General features: G+C 37.6%; 1 protein-coding gene across 1 annotated transcript in view; it reads left to right on the forward strand.

The window, feature by feature from the left end:
• HSPA12A (heat shock 70kDa protein 12A) overlaps positions 1-18,299 on the forward strand; it is a 60,621-nt gene that overhangs the window by 7,953 nt on the left and 34,369 nt on the right. The window contains exons 3-7 of the mRNA XM_009326041.1: positions 5,061-5,146; positions 7,497-7,624; positions 14,076-14,262; positions 15,165-15,269; positions 17,904-18,020. Coding sequence (XP_009324316.1) covers positions 5,061-5,146; positions 7,497-7,624; positions 14,076-14,262; positions 15,165-15,269; positions 17,904-18,020 — 623 coding nt within the window. The remainder of the gene's footprint in view (positions 1-5,060; positions 5,147-7,496; positions 7,625-14,075; positions 14,263-15,164; positions 15,270-17,903; positions 18,021-18,299) is intronic.

Below are 18,299 nucleotides of genomic sequence, written 5' to 3' on the forward strand. Positions count from 1 at the left end.
TGTAACTTCTGCTGCTTGTTCCTTTTTTTTTTTTTTTTTTTTTTTTTTTTAAAGTTGTTTCTTTTCCATACGCTAAACTGGTGACATGAGACATATTCAGAAATTTCCCCCCTTCCCTGATCTGACTGCATTTCTGTGCTTTATGCTGTGGAGCAGCATATCCTGCTTTCTGAATTCCTGCTTTTACTTGTCTTGCTAAATTCTTACTTAGAGACCATGCATGCATGCAAAAACTTTAGCTTATCTGTTGTCTATGTTACTTGGGTTGCAGGGAACCTTCTGTTAGCAGAGAATTCACTGCTGCGGCATGCTGCTTCGCTGTTGAAATGAACAATTTCCCTAGTATGTGAAGCAGAAAATTTTGCTGATGCCTGGTGTAGCTGAATTATATAAAGTTAAATATTTAATAAAAGCTGAATTTAATAGAAAAGAGATGATTTTGTGTAGCTGCTGAAAAAATGTTTTCTTTTAGTACCACCTTAATGACTTGTGACTGCAAGGTTTAGAAGTCATCTTGCCTAAAGCAGGATTAAGCCTGCTGTCTTAAAACTGACTGTCTGGGACCATAGTGGTCCATGTCTGATACTTTCAGTGGTTCACTAAAACTCATTTATCCAGTCCTGAATAAGAATGCATGGCAGGGGCTCCCAAATATTCAGAACAGACCAATAGTCTTCCAGAGGAGATCAGCTTCCATTAACTGATCTTTCTAATGAAATAATGAGCTTGGTCCTGCTCTCTAGATCTGTTAGAAAATCAGATTCAGCTGAACACGTTATCAGTGAAATGTTCACGCTACATCAGCTAAGTTTTTATAAATGCTGTGGACTTTGCTTTTACTCTGTATTCTGTGACACTTAAAGGTTAATCCTTCGTTGCATTTTGTTGTCAGCTAAGTTGGAAATCTAGAATCTGGCTGATCATTTACTGAAAAACAGAAAAGCTAAACTGATTAGCTGTTGCAGGAAACCACAGAAAATACACTCTTGCATGTGTTTAGATGAAAAGAAGAAATAATTTAAATTAAATCCGCTAAACCAGCAATTGCAGCTAATATGATAATGAACATGATTCATTATTAATGCAGTATTTGCTGATCTCATAATTTCACCAGTTCTGTAATTTTTGGGGGATTTGCAAATCGGATAGGAGCCTTTGAATGTTAAAAAAAATGCTGAAAAAGAGTCTTCTCTGTTTTCCCTTCCTCTTCTTGTCACCTTGACAAGGCACAAGGTGTTCTTTGGCAATTGCTTAGGTTAGGACTAAAGTCAGAAATTATAATGACGTGGTCAAATTCATTCTATACACATTTAGTTAAATTATCCAAACCCCTGATATAGACAGTCATATATCAGGCTAATGTTCATATTAAAGATTTTCTCTTCAAGAAGTTTGCATCATATTTAGAAAAAGATTATTTTAAATATTCGTGTAAGTATTTGAAGACTTAGTTTAATTTGGATTCTAACTCAGATTCCTTCATTTATTTTGGTGTGCAAATTGTCAAGAATTAAGTATTTATTTAACACATGCTGTTTAGCTATATGTTTTTTGTAGTGTGTAGTTTGACACAGATAGAGATCCTTGGTAAACATGGGAGATAAAGCTGGAACTTGAGCTATGTGGGACGCTACTTGATTGTGTTTTTTCGTTACAGAAGCCTTAATAAGTCATCCTACTTTTAAGAACTGTTCCTAATACCATGATACTATCCAGGACATCTTTTTAAATTGTTGAGAAGAGGAATTTACTCACAAAGGCTGGGCATCATTTTTTTTATTGCACGATTGCAAGTTGGGTTCCTTGCAACCCTTTCGTCATTCTCTGACTTGAGAATGAGCTTGAAACAGATGCTTTTTTCTTTCAGACCAACCAATCACAGTCCTTTAGAAATAAGATATTTTTAAATATCCTGGAATATCCATGCGTTTTCTGCTCTTCGGAACACAGTTGTAAAAATTGTGACGCATGCACGTTTTTTCCTCAAGCAAACACTAACTCAACAAAATAATAAAGCTCCCACATTGGACATACTTTAACACCTTTCAGTTTAGATAGGGTAGATAGTATAATGTTATGAATTTCCTAATTTCGTTTGCTTTTAACAGCTATTTCACTACTTGTTGGAAGAACTCTTGGCGTTAAATCCAGGGTGACTGGCTTGCAAGCCATTTTCTGTAAATGCTAACCGCTCTGATAAATGACTTTTTAAGTTCCCAGTGTTCTGAACTACACTCATTCATTTATTAGCTCTGCAAACTCTCTGGTAATGTCAGGGCCTCTTTTAACAGCTGAGTTACAATATAACAATTATGGCTGCCCCAATTATTGCACATGATTAGTTAGTAGTCTGATGAAAGGAGTTGCAATGTAATGCAACTGCTGCTTCTGCCAGCATGATAGCAACTCTACAGAATCACTGTAACAGAACGTTTTGCTTAAAATTTTAGCTTGCTACTTTAGGGGTTGTAGCATTGCCTTCCATGATTTTCCTCTCTTGATCCAACAAAACTCTAGGCTGGTGGCATGTCGGACTTATTGTAGAATTATTGTGTTTAGCTGGGTATTTGCAGGAGCAGCGGTGAATATGGTGCAGAAAGGTCGTGGGTTTGGAAGGATTTTTTTTCCTCTGGTCAAAAAATATTGATAAATCACCAAGAGCTTAACCTTCCTTGAGCAGTTGATGAGAATTAGAAAAAGTTAGCCCTTCCACAAATCCAGCCTTTATGCATGAGTTCTCAAGAGCATTCTGAAACTGAAACGGACAACTCATTTTAAATATTTTTGATGAAAATATCTGTTTTCTGTTTTAAGCGGTATTTTCTATGGGTAGCTAAGACAGACCTCTGATCTCTGCTTAACATTTTTTTATTTGTTAGCAAATAATTTTATGCTTGTGGATACAGCGAAGTACCCTTGTATACATTTTAAACCTCTGGATTATCACAAGTTTGGGTTGAATAAATTCTTGATAGAACACCACCCAAGTTAGCAGTTTCATTGGATGAATATGAATATTGCTCTGGTTATTTAATCACTGGTCTCCGAGAGACAAAAAAAATGCGTATACTGCCACACAGGATTTTCTGAGTTGCATACAGAGCTATAAATAACTTCTCAAGGTACACCCAGGCTGATAACTGAAGACAGGCTGGAAAATAGATCGCTGAAACATGAGTGCTGAAACAGGTAATGAAAAGAATTAGTAACAAAGAGAAGCACTGAAAACACATGGATAGTGGTTCGATGTCTACATTTTTGTGCTGCAAAGCCAGCATCCTAAGTGGGGGAAATGTACCAGTTTCCAAAGATGTTGCATCAGTATTGCGATGTCCTGGTCTGCTCAGGAAGTATTGGTTCTGGTCCAGTCAGGAACGACAGCAGGGTGCAAGGAACCTGTTTTGTTACTAATTCCTTTTTTTTCCTGTGCTGAAATATTGTTCTTCAATTCAATGAAAAATGCCATATTTATGGTACAAAAGTTAATCTGTTTTGAAAAGAGGAAGAAATAGCACAAAGGAGGCTGATAACAGCATCTGAGGCTGATAACAGCATCTGATCCAAATATATCTTAATGAACCGAGTAGATTCTGTGTTTGTCACATTTGGCCTGTGGCTTTTTGTACTTTATCACCAGAGCAGTAACATAATACATTCTTAAAGAACTTGTATAGGAAATGTGAATGTTTTGCTTCTGCAAATGCTTCTGAAGATCAGGCTGAACATGCATATTAGAACTTGAACAGAAATCAGCGTTGTTACAAGAGCAATATTAAGATTTGGAGGAAGATAATCTGTGGGCAGATTATCCCATAGTTGCCTACTGCAGAGTTTTTGCATCTTCCATGGGAAACAACACATACTTGATTACCAGGAACAACAGGATTCTTCATTAAGTAGTTCTAAGGTCTTTTCTTGGAGAGCAGCTCCTGTGTCATCCTAGAATAATGCTCTGACTTGTCAGTCATGTCCAGGAATTACATGTTATACATAAATATGCATTTTATTGTGTGATACATCCAAGTAGGTGATAAAAATATGTCTAAATGTATTATCTAATATTTATTATGGTTATTAATCTTTAGAGACTTATTAAATAATTCTGCTTTACATCTAATTAGCTTGTATTCTGCAGAAGAGAATTCAGTAAACTCAAGGCTTAAATTTGGGGGTAGAGAGGTATGAGCATGGACAGGGTGTGTGGCACCTTTTCTATGTTCCATTTTGATAAACTATTGCAGTTTTCATAAGAGAATATACTATCTATAAATCCGTCTGAGTCATCAGTGCTTAATTATTTTAATAAGCCATTTCCTTTTCTATCATTAATGGGGTAAATATAAGAAGGAAAAATACAACTAGTGCATTACAGTATTTGTAACTCATTTGGTATGTTCCTTTAAATGAAATTTCAGTGTTGTATGCAGGGTAGAAATATTTCTTTGATGATTTGTTAATAATACTTCCCTTTTTCCCAGCTGGATTCTGTCCTGCAGTAATATTAACAGCTGCAAGATGTTTCAGTGCAGAGTGTATTGAAGAATAAAACCAGAGACAGTATTGGGAAAGTTTCAGAATAAAGGTTCATGATGGAATAATTGCAACGCATTCTTACTGGGTTGTCAAACTGATATCAGCTCCTCTTTTTCTCTTAAAATGAGTCTGTCTTTTTTGATCTCACAACTTGTGTTCAGTTTCTGCATTCACACATTTAAATCTTAGGCCATTAATGTGACTGTATAGTGTTCAAGCTGCTTGTATCAACTATGACTTCTGAATATATTTAGGAAGACTTTTAAAATTATACATGGTAATGTAACAGGCAAAAAAATGGAAGTTAGTCATTAAGGTCAGACAAGCATTTTAAAACCAAAACTGCAGTTGTTGTTGTCTTAGCATGTTGTAAGGGCAAAAAATATATTTTACGTGGCGGCTGTGGAATTTGCTTTCTTTTTTAGCAGATTTGTTACAACAGGAAAATAGTATAGCAGTATGCAGAGCAACTGTCCTATCTTACTCATTCTGCTTACTGACACTGAAGAATTTTTGTTTCCTTTCAGATGCAGTTTCCACATCTGCTTACTCATCACCAGCCAAAAGTTTGGGAGACCCTGGAATAACTCCACTGTCTCCGTCACACATTGTGGTAAGAAATGTACTCTTAACATACTGTATGCTGAGTTTGCTTTCTCCTGCCTGTTCGGTGGGACGTAATTTCTTTAAAAAGTTGTCATTTCCTCACATAGTGATCCCTTTTATGCTATCCATAGGCATGAAATTTTGGTCACGCTGGAGTTGGTGACAGAGCTCTCATTCATTTCATTGGGGTCCTGGTTTTGCTTTTTTTTTGTCTACTCGCTGAGCTGATAGATTTGCTCCTGCATATTTTTATATCGAATGCAGGGTCTTCTTGATCCTCAGGGTTCCCAAGTTCTGTCCCTGTTTTTATCACTGATTTGTTTAGGCAGCCCCTGAAAAGTCTCATTCTGTTCAGAAAAAAAGAAGGATATATATGATATTCAACAGTGAAATCTGAATTCTCAGAGAAAAGAATCTCCTCCAACAGAGAGAGAGAGAGAGAGAGAGAGAGAGAGAGAGAGAGAGAGAGAGAGAGAGAGAGAGAGAGAGAGAGAGAGAGAGAGAGAGAGAGAGAGAGAGAGAGAGAGAGAGAGAGAGAGAGAGAGAGAGAGAGAGAGAGAGAGAAGCTCAAAATAGAGCTCAAAATAGAACTGTTTTAGTTTCTTAAGGAAAATAGCCACCTCTGTAAGCTTTTAGAAGCAAGCAAATGCCCCATAAAGGTAGTGTGTTTTAATCTCTTATACATCATGTTCATTTTGTTGACAAGCTCCCATTAAAACTAAGTCCCATCTGTTTTTAAGATCATCTGCATCATCTGTAACACAGCATATGCACAGTGTATTTCTCGATATTGCAAGCGATCATGTTCACAACACATTGCTACCCTTGTCAGGTTTCTTCCTTAGCTTTCTGAATCAAGTTCAGAGTTGTATGACATCCCTCTTCAGGATTTCAGGAGTGTTCTCTCATAAATTTTTGCTTCTTTCCCTTCTTTCCCCATATAGCCTAGAACTTCCCCCTTTTACTTGTGTCATACTGATGAATTATATCCTCTTTCATTTAGATTTGCTCCTTAAACTCTTTGAGGAAGACATATAAATAACATATTGCTCTAGTTGAAAAGATTTATTAGGAAAATCCAAACAAGTCTTTCATTATTTGAGAGCAAACCTTACTACTCTTATTTCTCCATTTTAAGTAGCAGGCCTATGGGATGATCTTAGAAGATGTAAGGGTACAATAGAAAGGTGCTGGAAGTAGCAGGCATGGAGGTAACGGAGATACATGAGGCAGATGGTGGAACACTGCTCATAGGGTGAAGACGTTTGGCAGTTTCTCTGTAACAGAGAATAACAATTGCTTCAAAATGTTACTGAGGGTACAGGCTGAGCAGCACTGGTGGATTCAGTCATGACCTGTATAGTAATAGGTCAACATGTCTGTTCCATGGTGATTTTGCCAAAATGATGTGTGTGCAGGTGGGTGTATTATCCTCCTTCGCTATCTAGCTGCCTGTAGCACATAGCCCTGTCACCAGTGTTTCCAGCTTGTTCTCCTCCTGTCTTGCTAACCTGTTAGTGCTTTAGCCACCATCAGCATGTGAACAGTGGTTCCTTGCTGTTCATTACTTATTGCTCCTTTATATAGGATTTATGATAGGCAACAGCATACTGGGGAGTGGTATACTTCCTTTTTTATTCGTGTTTTATATCATGTCATTATGATTTGGGCCATAACCCTTCTACCTCTTCTAGTTAACGTTCCCACGTTGCCCTTGACTGTGCTTTTCAGGAATGGCAGGATTACAGGTAAAAGGCAGGGAGAAGTTTCACATTCGCTATAAGCAGCTGAACAGCTTTCCACGTTCTAGCACAGGCAGGAGGAAGGAATGTGAATAGTGCTTACAAAATAAGTGTTATGTAAATTTTTCATAAATAAATAATTATTGTGGGATATAAAGCTTATTGCTGTATTGGGTTGTTCTGTCTCCACTAGTTTTGAATGGTAGTAGTTCCTCATGTTCAAGGTTATGACATAACTCCTAAAACCACCAAATAAGTCCCAAATATACCACATTGATGGATATAAACATATTCTTCAGTTGATCAATTTAAGGAAAAAAACCAAACAAACCAGCCCCCAAACCAATAACCTAGTGTTTGAAGGAAACTCTTGATTCAGAAGGTTATATATAAAAGGCTCCAGCAAATACATTGAGTTGTATATTGAATTTCCACTTCCATTGGAATATGGAACTTTCTGGTATCAACTTTGGTCACAAATGCAGCTTTAGGGAAGTCCTTATTTCCACTGAAGAGATATGCATGTCTCAGAGAGCAGAAATACTGAAGGGTAAGACAGGTTACAGTTATTCTAATCAGTGACTCAGTGTCTATTTTGTTTCTGCTATTTAACAGAAGGACTCTGATGCAGATGATGCTGTAGAACAGTTATTTCTTGTTGTTGTGGCTATTGATTTTGGCACAACATCCAGTGGCTACGCCTACAGCTTCACCAAGGAACCAGAATGTATTCATGTAATGAGGTAAGGGCTGCAATGCAGCATTTTGTTTTCGATCGTGATAACATGGATTGTCTGCGGTAGCTATAGATATTTTTTACAGGAGCCTGAAGTGTCTAGATTTGTCTAGCGTTGCCACGATGTACACCTTTCTTATGGTTATAGTTTTTTCTTGCATCTTATTGTATTCTAATTTGCTTTAATAATCAATGTGAACATGTCCTCTCTCTGTTATTTTGTTGAGTTTACAAGATGACATGAGCAAAAAGAGGGATCAGTGAGTATTTAAAATTGTTCAGGGAGCAGTGATAATTATTAAGTCAGGATGCCTTTATCTCAGAGATTGAGAGAAACTATACATTTATTAAGGGTCATGGCATTTCCCAGGAGCTGCCTGTCCCCTGGAATCATGCTTATATACAGTTGTGTGTGCAACACTTAGGTACTTGTACCCAGAAACTGGTAGTTCATTTGGCTGATTTAAGCTTTTTAGCATTAAATTTGAATCAAATCTCGTTGTAATGAACCAGTGATACTGGGAAAGAAGCAATGAAAAGGCATGAATGTGAAAATTAAGGCTTGATGTGAAATCTGTTCTGTATTATATGTGTGTAAGGGACAGATTTTAGATGTAGGGGGGTTTATTTTTTTACTTCTTGATTAAATCAACACAATATAAATCTATGCATATAAATCTAATGCAATCACAAATGCAAAAACTATTATGGCAGGTACATGAAAGGATTGCCCTACAAACCATTTTTATAGTGTTTTTTATTGTTCAAAAGATTTTTTTAATAACTAAAAACCTATACTATTCTTATTAAAGTATTTTTAAAATGACTATATTGTAAGGAGACCAAGATACAGATAACTTCAGACATAAACAAGATATGTATGAAAAGCTTAGTCATAGAAGTTCTTCTAAACAAAGCTGCTGTTACAGCAATAGGTAATGTACTGTCTGTAGCATTGTAATACTGAGAACAAAAGGGCAAAAAGACTAACTTGCTGTAGTGAAGTGTCATATGCTGTAATTTTTGTAATCAAAGATGCTAGCTGAATGCAGCTCTCTAAATCTCAGCAGACAGTATTGATTGTGCAGTCAGCCTGCATAGTTGGTTTGTATACGGTTGCAAAGTATTTCAGAGATTTAATGCAACCGGCTGATGTGAAATACTGTCTAAAGGGACGTAAATTTTAGAATTGGTATTAGGCCATCCAGTTACAAAGGCACCTACCATTTTCAGTACGGACAAGTAATGCTTCAAGGTCTTTTCTGCATCCCATCCACTTACTGTTCAGTGAACAGCACAGGAGGCGGCATGAGGCTAGAAGTCAAAGGACAGGCCATGTATTGCTGTCTCAGGTTGCAGGGTTGTGGAGTCAGAACCCACGTTTATCAATTCCTGTTCTCTTTTGACAGCAAATAATTAATCAAATTTCTTAAAGAAGTTGGATGAAATGAGGGAAGACATCTCTGAAGCTGTACCTGAGCAAGCCTAAATCCTATATACTGTGTTGTTCCTATAATCTGTCTGGAGATTTTACTATGTGAAATCCTTACTGGTTTTAGGGATGTGCTTTAAGCCCTTTGGACTCAAAATTTTACCTTAGGACTTGATTTTGCCATTGGGTTCACACTACACTGCAGTAAATTACAGACTAGATTCTGCTTCCAGGGTATTAGACTTCCTGGTGTAGATCACTGAGACACTGAAATCTAGGTGCTATGTGGCCAGCTGAGAGTATGTTCCAAATCTTAAATGACATTTTACTTCTTATGGTTCAAAATGCCTTATTTTGTTCCTTATGCAATAATGGTAGCATGATTGTGATTTCAGACCTGTGTAGATACTATATGAGATCCTGAAGTAAAAAGAAATGAAATAAATTAATTCATCTATTTCCAGCAAGAAGGGAGGAACATATTTTGGGCAGGGAAATGTATTCAGATTTCCAACAGGTATTTCAAACAATGGAAAATATTTTAATACCAGCAATGATCTCCCCCCCCCCCCCAAAAAAAAGAAGAATATTGCTGGCAGGGAGGGATTTTGGGGAAGATATAGCTGAAACTGAATTATGAAATAATGTATATAATATTTATATGTAAATGCACATGAAATCATGAAATCATGAAATTCAATGAAAAGAATGGTATATGTATCAAAATAAGGCTTAGGTAGTTCAGAAGGTATTAAGAAGTTCGAACGCTGTTTATAATGAGGCTTACATGTAGGATAATTTACAAATATTCCAGGAGAGTAAATGGAACTTCCCGCCCACACTCAAGAATGTTTACATTAAAATAAAGCATACCAATGATGCATGGTCCTCTTTGCTTCCTAACATTTTTTCCACCTTCCGTCCTTAGTGTTGATCCTTTCCAGACATTTAGATTTCTGACTGCCTTTTAACAAAGCTGCTTTTCTGTAAATTTCTCAATGAAGGTTAAGATGGGTTTATTTAGCAGGTCCTACTTCAGAAAAGAGTGAACACACAGGGCTTTAGTACCAAGTTTGAGTGTAGTGTCAGCAAAGTTGTAATTCTAGTTGTGTAATTAGTAGACAAAGTCATGTTTTTGACTGTGTGTGTTTATTTGCTGTGATGCCCAATAGTTTAAAAAAAAAAAAAAAAGGAATTTATAGGCATTGACCTAACCAAGTTTTTTAAGCATATACTTAGCTTTATATGTATGAGTAGCCTCACTCACTTCAGTAGACTAAAGCATGTGTTTGGAGTTGGGTGTGTGTTTTTAGATGATCGATGAATGACTTTACCTTGATTGCATAACATTAGTTACTGTTTTAATCAATTTTAGGTAATGCTTCACACCTGTCAATTCTTACTGGTTGCCCATGGCTTCTGTAAAGATAGCTTTGGTTACCTGCAGGCTCTTGGTGCAGCGCAGAAGTATATGTTACAATGAGTGCTATTTTCTGCATACCTTGAGACTGTGAGTAAATGCATATGAACAGCCTTGCCATGAGTTCAGCAAGCACTTCAGTGGGCAGGGCAGTGCCAGAGCCGTAATGAAAGACAGTTCGGCGCTGTAGAACGAGTTAATAATGTCTGCTTTGAAGGGAATACACGAGGTCTTACACAGTTTTGAAAAACTCCTATTGATCGATGTGCACTTATGTGAAGTTATAAATGTTTTGGCTGCTGGATAAATAGCAACAAACTGAATGTAAGTATTTCACAAATGGAGGAAAAAAAAAGGGAAAATGCATGTGATCATGAAACAAATTGCAGCCTGTCTTTGGAAGGAGGGAGAATGTGGTCTTTTTTCAGTGTAACTTTACTTCAACCTTCAGGTTCTTCCTTTTCCTTCTCTTCCCTGTTTGATTGTAATTCTTGGCAGACACACGCCTGCCTTTTTTCTGCATACACACTCCTAGCAGCGTTCGGCTAGTTTTGATGACTCCACTGCTACGTTTCCTTGACTGTTACGCTACAGCTCTGGATCAAATTCGTATCACTCTGCATGGATCACTCTTTTTGCTCTGTCTGTTAGCCAGATTCATGTGTAAGGAAGGGCATTTCTCTAACCTTAGTATAACCTTGTGATCCTTTCCACACTAACCTTCCTCTTCTCTATTTTCATTTTTAATAAACAGTCAGATCCTCTGTGGCTATAAATGGCTCTATGCTGCTCTGTTGAGCTACTCCACTTTATATCAGCCTAGGAACTGGTCTCATATGTCTGAATTTAGGCAGAAATCTGCCTTGGGTTCTGCTTGAATAGATTTTTTAGCTCTGACCCTGCTTTGAGAAAATATCCACCACATGCATTTAGAATTATTAAGGTTGGAAAAGACCTTTAAGATCATTGAGTCCAACCGTTAACCTAACACTACCACCACCATTTAGAGAGTACTGCTGGCGTGTATTAGGCCATGCTCTTAATAGGCATTTCCATTTTTTCCCCCTACGAAGAGCATTATTACCATCATTTTGCCTGTATTGGGACCATGAAAGAAAACTGCAAACGAAGGTGTTGAAATCCTAGCCCTACTGACTAGAAGCCTCCACTAACTGGAGTGAGGCTAGGGGTCCACCTGAGAAAGTGTCCCAGTCAGGAGTTACCATGCACATGCCTTTGTCTGTAGCTGCTTCTCTCTAGAAAAGATGTCACACAGGAATATTTTTCAAGCTCTGATTGCAAATGGTGAAGTCAGACTTCCCCTTCTGTTTCCTTATTTTTCTTTCTGTGACTGAACAGTGATACAGGCTGAGAACTTTAGAACTTGCTGAGCAATTACTGTGTCTAGTTTCCATCAGAAACTCATCAGGAAGTGGACATCCAATTCTCTAGGTGGCTTTGAAAATATCAGCCCGTACAACTCAGCATCAATTTGTCTTCATTTAAACTGCACCTTAAGTGTACTTATTCTGGAAAGAGAAAATGTGCCTAGCCGTAATGAAAAACAAAGAAGTATTGTTATTAGCCACATCCTATTTATGGAATTTCCCACCGGTGACTCAGAATGAATCATTAATGATTCCAAGTGAAAACTATACCAGTCTGTCTCCTCTGTTTGCTGTAACACCCACTCAAAGACTTTGGAGTTGACCAAGTATGTTTCTAGCAGCAGGTTAGAAGAAATGACCTGGAGCAGAGCCCTTGCCAGCTGATAATAGCTTAGGGGCTGAGCAGCGGGACTAGGAACATTTCGGAAAGCTTTTTCTGAGTGGGTGAAGGTGGAAGTCATTCCACTTCCCATCATACTGTTTCTGTTTTTAGAACGGTGGAATTGCCCTCTATACTGAAGTAAATTCATAGACATGTGGTGATTCCCTGCCATCGCTGCTGCTGGTGCAAAAAGGGGCAGATTTTGCTCTGTTTAATTTAGTTGAATGGTCTGAAGGGTTCCCGGTACTTCAGAAGATCCTGGTCCTTGTTACTTTGCCAAGTATTAGCCCCTTAGGTTGAAATTCTCCATGTCAGTTGTCTGCCTTGGTCTGGAGGTCAATTAATTTTCAATTGGTTCAACTTTCTGAGAGTGAAAAGGAACAGGAGATTTTTTTTCTACATAATCTTCCTGTCACATAAACAAGCACCACAGAACAAGGCAATCTTTTTGTGCTTCAGAACAAGAACTTTGGCAGTAGTATATTATGGAAGTGTGTTTTGCTATCTTTAGAAAAAAACAATCAGCATGTGGTTTAGTAATGAATGCAGTTGCCTGTGTGATCTTAACTTGGCTCCTGTTTGAGCCGTATTATGATTATGGCTGATAGCATAAAGCAGATTTTCCACTGATGCTTTTTTAAGAAAATGTTGTCTGGTAAGTGTTTGTTTCCCATGCTGAAAGTACATGTATATGGGGCGAGGGGGAACAGTAATGCGAGTTTCTTGTTCTTGCATTCTGCTTTTTATGTGATGGAGAAGTGAGAAGACAAGAATGCTCACAGCTGTGTCTCTGGTACAACTTTCTACTGTCTGACCTTGTTGGCCCCCCCATGCCCCCCTAATTCCTGCTACATTTAATGGTTGTTCCCATATTCGATGTTCTCACGTATTTCCTTATCCATTCTGTGAAAGAAGCCCTGTGTTGCTTTTGCCTTAATACCTTCGTGCTTCTTGGGTCTTCCTGAAGATACCTTCACAATCTTGATAAGATTAGGATAGTTTTATTCACTGTTTTAATGGATGGTGGTGAGGGGAATGTTTTGGTGCCTATAAGATACTTGAGGGTTGGGGGAGTCTGCTTTATTTTTGACAGACTAAAATTTTTACAGCATTTTGGGCATTTAAAACACAAAATCCATCAACTTCAGGTGAGTAGAGAGTGCAACGCAGAGAGCTCAACATCTGCAGACATGTCTTCAGAGTGTCCAGGAAATCAGGCACGTGAAGAGATGTTGGTTGAACTGGCTTGTCTTGCTTCGGAGAGCATTCTGTGGCAGACACAGGGGTTTAATCAACTTCTCTGCAGTGGTATTCAGCTGACTTAAACAGGTCCCTATTTCAAAATGGGGAAAAATACCCCATACAAGAAAGCATGCATGGAGTCTGATTGACAATTGGGTAGGCCATTTTGAGGATTTGGGTTTTCATTTGTAGTGTTCTTGGATAATTACTTCATCTTTTTTTTCCTTATAATATTTATTACATGTGTATGTTTAATTTGAAAATGTAAGTGTAATCTGCTTCCTTGTTAATTGTGTGTGGCTTACTTTAAGGAACCTGGATTCTTATCAAAGACAGGGTATGATTATGTCCTTAAAAATTATACAACTAACTGCAAAATGTATTGAATTGTCTGAAATTAAAATTAAAGTCCTCTCTTCTTGAATGTGAATAAAAACACTTAGTTTTGGTATTATAAGGATTGAAATGGGTGTTTTTGGAGGGGAAAGCAGTCTGTGCAATCTGCCACCAGATTGTTTTTCTCACAATATACTATTTTTTTCTGCTGCTCTAAACATAGTATCACTTACTAAAGCTGTTTCACTTGTTGGATAGACGATGGGAAGGTGGAGATCCAGGCGTATCCAATCAGAAGACACCAACTACTATCCTCCTAACACCAGAGAGAAAGTTTCACAGCTTTGGGTATGCAGCAAGAGATTTCTACCATGACTTGGATCCCACTGAATCAAAGCACTGGTTGTATTTTGAAAAGTTTAAGATGAAGCTACATACCACTGGTGTAAGTAATAACCAGCTCTCTTGGATAATTGTGCATTTGCTACTCAAATCATCTTCCTATGGACAGTGCTAGATTTTGCCTAAAGATTGTGAACTAGGTGTGAAGCAGCTCTATTTTTAAGTTTAGAGAGTAAATAAAGTAAATCAAACTTCTCAGTTAACGTTATGATCCATTTTGCTTCTCAATCCATTTGGCAAGTGTATTTTGCCAGCCTTCTTTCTAGATCTTAGAAGTTCAGTATCTGCTTTGCTTAGATGTCCTAATTTTCCTGGGTGAAATTCATAGCTGTCTAGGGAGTCTCCATGAAGTCGGTTTGTTCTATATATTTACTCAGAAAGCAGAAGTAGAATATAAGAGCCATAGTGAACTCTAGTGCAGAGGAGCAAATTTACCCAGAGTTCATTGTCAAAACTGCAAGTGCAAATCATGCTGTTAATTTGACATTATTCCTACTGATTATATTTTTGTCTTTAAGCCATTCTGGAGTTTTGGGACTTGGCCAGTACTTTCTGTATTGAGGTGTTTTCTGGTTTCGTGTGTTGATGGGAAGCCAAAAATCTGTGCTTTTAGCTCTTACCTTGGATTAAATGTCTTGCATATGCAGCTTTGTTGCAATTAATTACAAATACATTTGTTGTAATTATTTAATATTTAGTCCGTGTTTCTTTCTCTGCCTGCAGTTATTTGTAGACATGATAGGTGTTTAAAAACAAAGTCCAAAATAAGCAGCAAATGGCATGCTCCAGGAAATCCAAGTGATGAGTTAGATCCTCTTCAGAACAATTTTGTCATTTTTTCCTAGCCAGGTGGATAAAGAAGAATTCCTTTTCCTCAAGCAGTGGGAATTAATTTCATGTTTACCTTTTCCTTTTAGTAACTTCCAGTTATTTTCTTTCATGTAGAATCTTACCATGGAGACAGACCTGACAGCTGCAAATGGCAAAAAAGTCAAAGCACTTGAGATATTTGCTTATGCACTGCAATTCTTTAAGGAACAGGCATTAAAGGTAGGGTAATGCTTCCTTATCTAGATTTTCTGTATTTATAACTGGTATAAATGTGAGCTTAACACTGCTAACCTTGCCAAGCTTTGACCTTAGTAGTATTTGATGTAAACAAAGCAGGGCAGCTGTAGAAACTCTAGGCAGGCTGTGGACTCTGGAGAGCTCACAATAGCCTGAAGTGATTTCCCCTTGCACAGGGGATGCTAGATTCAATAATAGTAAGTGTATCACTGTGATGCAGAGTTCTGAATACCTTCTTACCGGCTTAAATATTTTCTACTGCTTTTTTCATAAAAAAACATTGATCTGAAAAGAAAATTTAAAAGTGCAGGAGCTGAAGCTCAGGAATTAAATTTGAGACTGGGTCCTGTCCTTGTCCCCTACGCTTCTGCTGCTGGGACAATGGATTGTTTGTATTCACACAAGGTTCTCTCCCATGTTAAAGAGTTGGCACTGTGAAACGCAATAGGATGGGCACCTACTGATGTCTCCTACCCCAACCCGACTTTGTCTTCACTGATTAAGCAAAGGGAAGTCGGGTGAGCTGGATTTATTTTATAGTAGAAAGATTATTAAAAGCTCATTTATAATTTGGTGACTTGAATCTCACTGTAAGTCTGTACAAAGATGACCTGCTGAGGTGTACAAGCTGGCTAACCTGGTGGAAATAGTGTAATTATGCCAGTGCAATGATCTGTACAGGCCACTTGATTGCACTGATTACCCTACGCGGAATTCTGCACCAGCACAGATATATATCCTCTATTACCCAAACCAACCCAGGTACCTTTGCACTATACTCCTTTATTCTGTTTTACACAGTTAAACTGTAGTGTGTGTGCCAAAGAGCTGCAATTAGGCTATGGTATTTTGGCCCTGTGCTGACCCTTTGCAGGGGTGAATTTCATGTTGTGCTGTGAGATGTTATTTGGTTGCCCTGATCCTGAATGCACATTTGTGCAGAAAATCTAACAAGCATTAGGGAAAACCAAAAAGTAAGACAGACATCTGTTAGGGGTTTAATTAGTAAATTCATACTGTGTTCTGATGGACTGCCTCCATTTATGTTGCCTTTTTTTTCTTCCTATTTTTTTTTCCTACTGTGGCTGGTGTTGGTAGGGAAAATGCATTTTTTTTTCCATTTCCCATTTGAAATGTTGCAATACTAATTTCTTGTAATACTCTTCTTGCGTCACAAGATTGTTTTTCATGTTCTCCTGTGAAATACACGTCCCCAGTAAACAGTTTTTAAGATTTAAATCTCATGTAAACAGCCAAATGCGAGCTAAGTACACATTGGCTTCAAATGCGCCACTATAATGTCAACATAAGCATAGTAGTTGCTGGGTCAAATCAGAATATTCATCCAAGCAAGAATTGTTTAAAATAGCCTTGTTGTTAAAAACTAACCTACATTTTTGAATGGGTTTAATTTCTTCTCTGTGAGATCTCACTCTATTCTTTATGGCTACAGAGAAACAATCCTACCATTACAACTTAAATTCCTCATCTTGTCAAAGGCTTATTTAACTAGATTTTGGGGTTGATTGTGGAGTCACAGACTTGAATCTGTGCATAGTCTGGGGAAATTCTTAGTGAATATGAATGCTGTTGGGTACAATCCCGTATATTTGCTGTGCTGCCTGTTTAGGGCTACATCCTTTCTCGATGTTAATCAATAAATCCCTGTGATTTGCAAGTGCATGCTGAAACTAATTAGACAAGCGATCTAAATGAACTGTTACTTTGGACTATAATCTGTCCGTTCCTAGTGCCCTGTGCGGTATAAAGGTACTACTTTTCTAGCATGGATTTTTGAACTGCAGCATAGCTGAACAAACACAACACCTTGGCACAGCACATGCAGAAACATTTTTTTACATTCTAAAGGCCCGTTGTTCACCTTTCTGAACCTTTCCTGTTCGGATGGAGGTTTAGATAGGACATATGGTAATGACATTTTACTTGGAACCTTTCCCAAAACATGTCAGTATATCACCTAATTTGCAAATGCAATACAGACTTTCCTCTTTTTAAGGGAAAAAAAAAGGACAATAAAAGAACTAAACTAGTCTTGAATGTTCGCTTAAAGCAAAATTTTCAAGGAGCAATCAGTCATTTTTTTTTAAAGGGTTTAACTGTAACTTCCCCTTGTTAATTGAGTTGTAAAAATTTGATTTAAAGGTAAGTGGTGTATAAAGAAGTCATTGAAAAATCCAGATTGTAAAACAAAGTTTATCAGTGATACCTCAGATATTTTTCTGTGTATTAATCAAGATGCAAATGTGAATTCTTCAGACCAACAGCAAACGTCACACTGTGACCAAGAATGTACATAAATGTTCTGTAATATTCAGGAGTGCATGAGCTGCTTTTGGAAAAACTAACTTTTCTACTTCATGTTAAGCAATAAACTTTTCTGTAGGACTCCTTGAGAAGGCATCAACCTTAATCCCAGTTTTTGGCACAGTAAAGCATTCTTGACAGGTTGGCAATAATTCTGATTTGTAGCATAGATGTAACAGGACAAAAATTGAAGAGAGAGAGTTACTGTTATGGGAGCCAGCAGAAAATAATGTTTTCTTATGAAGTTGACACCCATCATTTTGCATTCACCTCTATTTTCCTTTTATTTAGGAGCTCAGTGACCAAGGAGGCTCGGACTTTGAAAACACTGAAGTAAGATGGGTAATTACAGTGCCTGCTATTTGGAAGCAGCCTGCAAAGCAGTTTATGAGACAAGCTGCCTACAAGGTAAGATGACAGGCTGAACGTAGAAATGCCCCTGTAAAGCCCTAGTTGATAGGCTAAATGATAAACTGTATTTGGAACAATTGGCTGTAGTATAAACTGTATAAAAATGGTGTAGAAAAGAGTCAGACTAGAAACATTGAAAGGGAAGTTAACTCTACCAAGCAGTAGCTTTAAGTCATACGTATTCACTTCTTAAATGCCTTCTTCTTTCTATTTACTTCTATATATTGATGTCCCTCACTGCAGACTGATGTTTTAGTCATCTTGTACACTGTATTC

Source organism: Pygoscelis adeliae, unplaced genomic scaffold (assembly GCF_000699105.1).
Source record: "Pygoscelis adeliae isolate BGI_AS28 unplaced genomic scaffold, ASM69910v1 Scaffold4, whole genome shotgun sequence".
Taxonomy (NCBI): Eukaryota; Metazoa; Chordata; class Aves; order Sphenisciformes; family Spheniscidae; genus Pygoscelis; species Pygoscelis adeliae.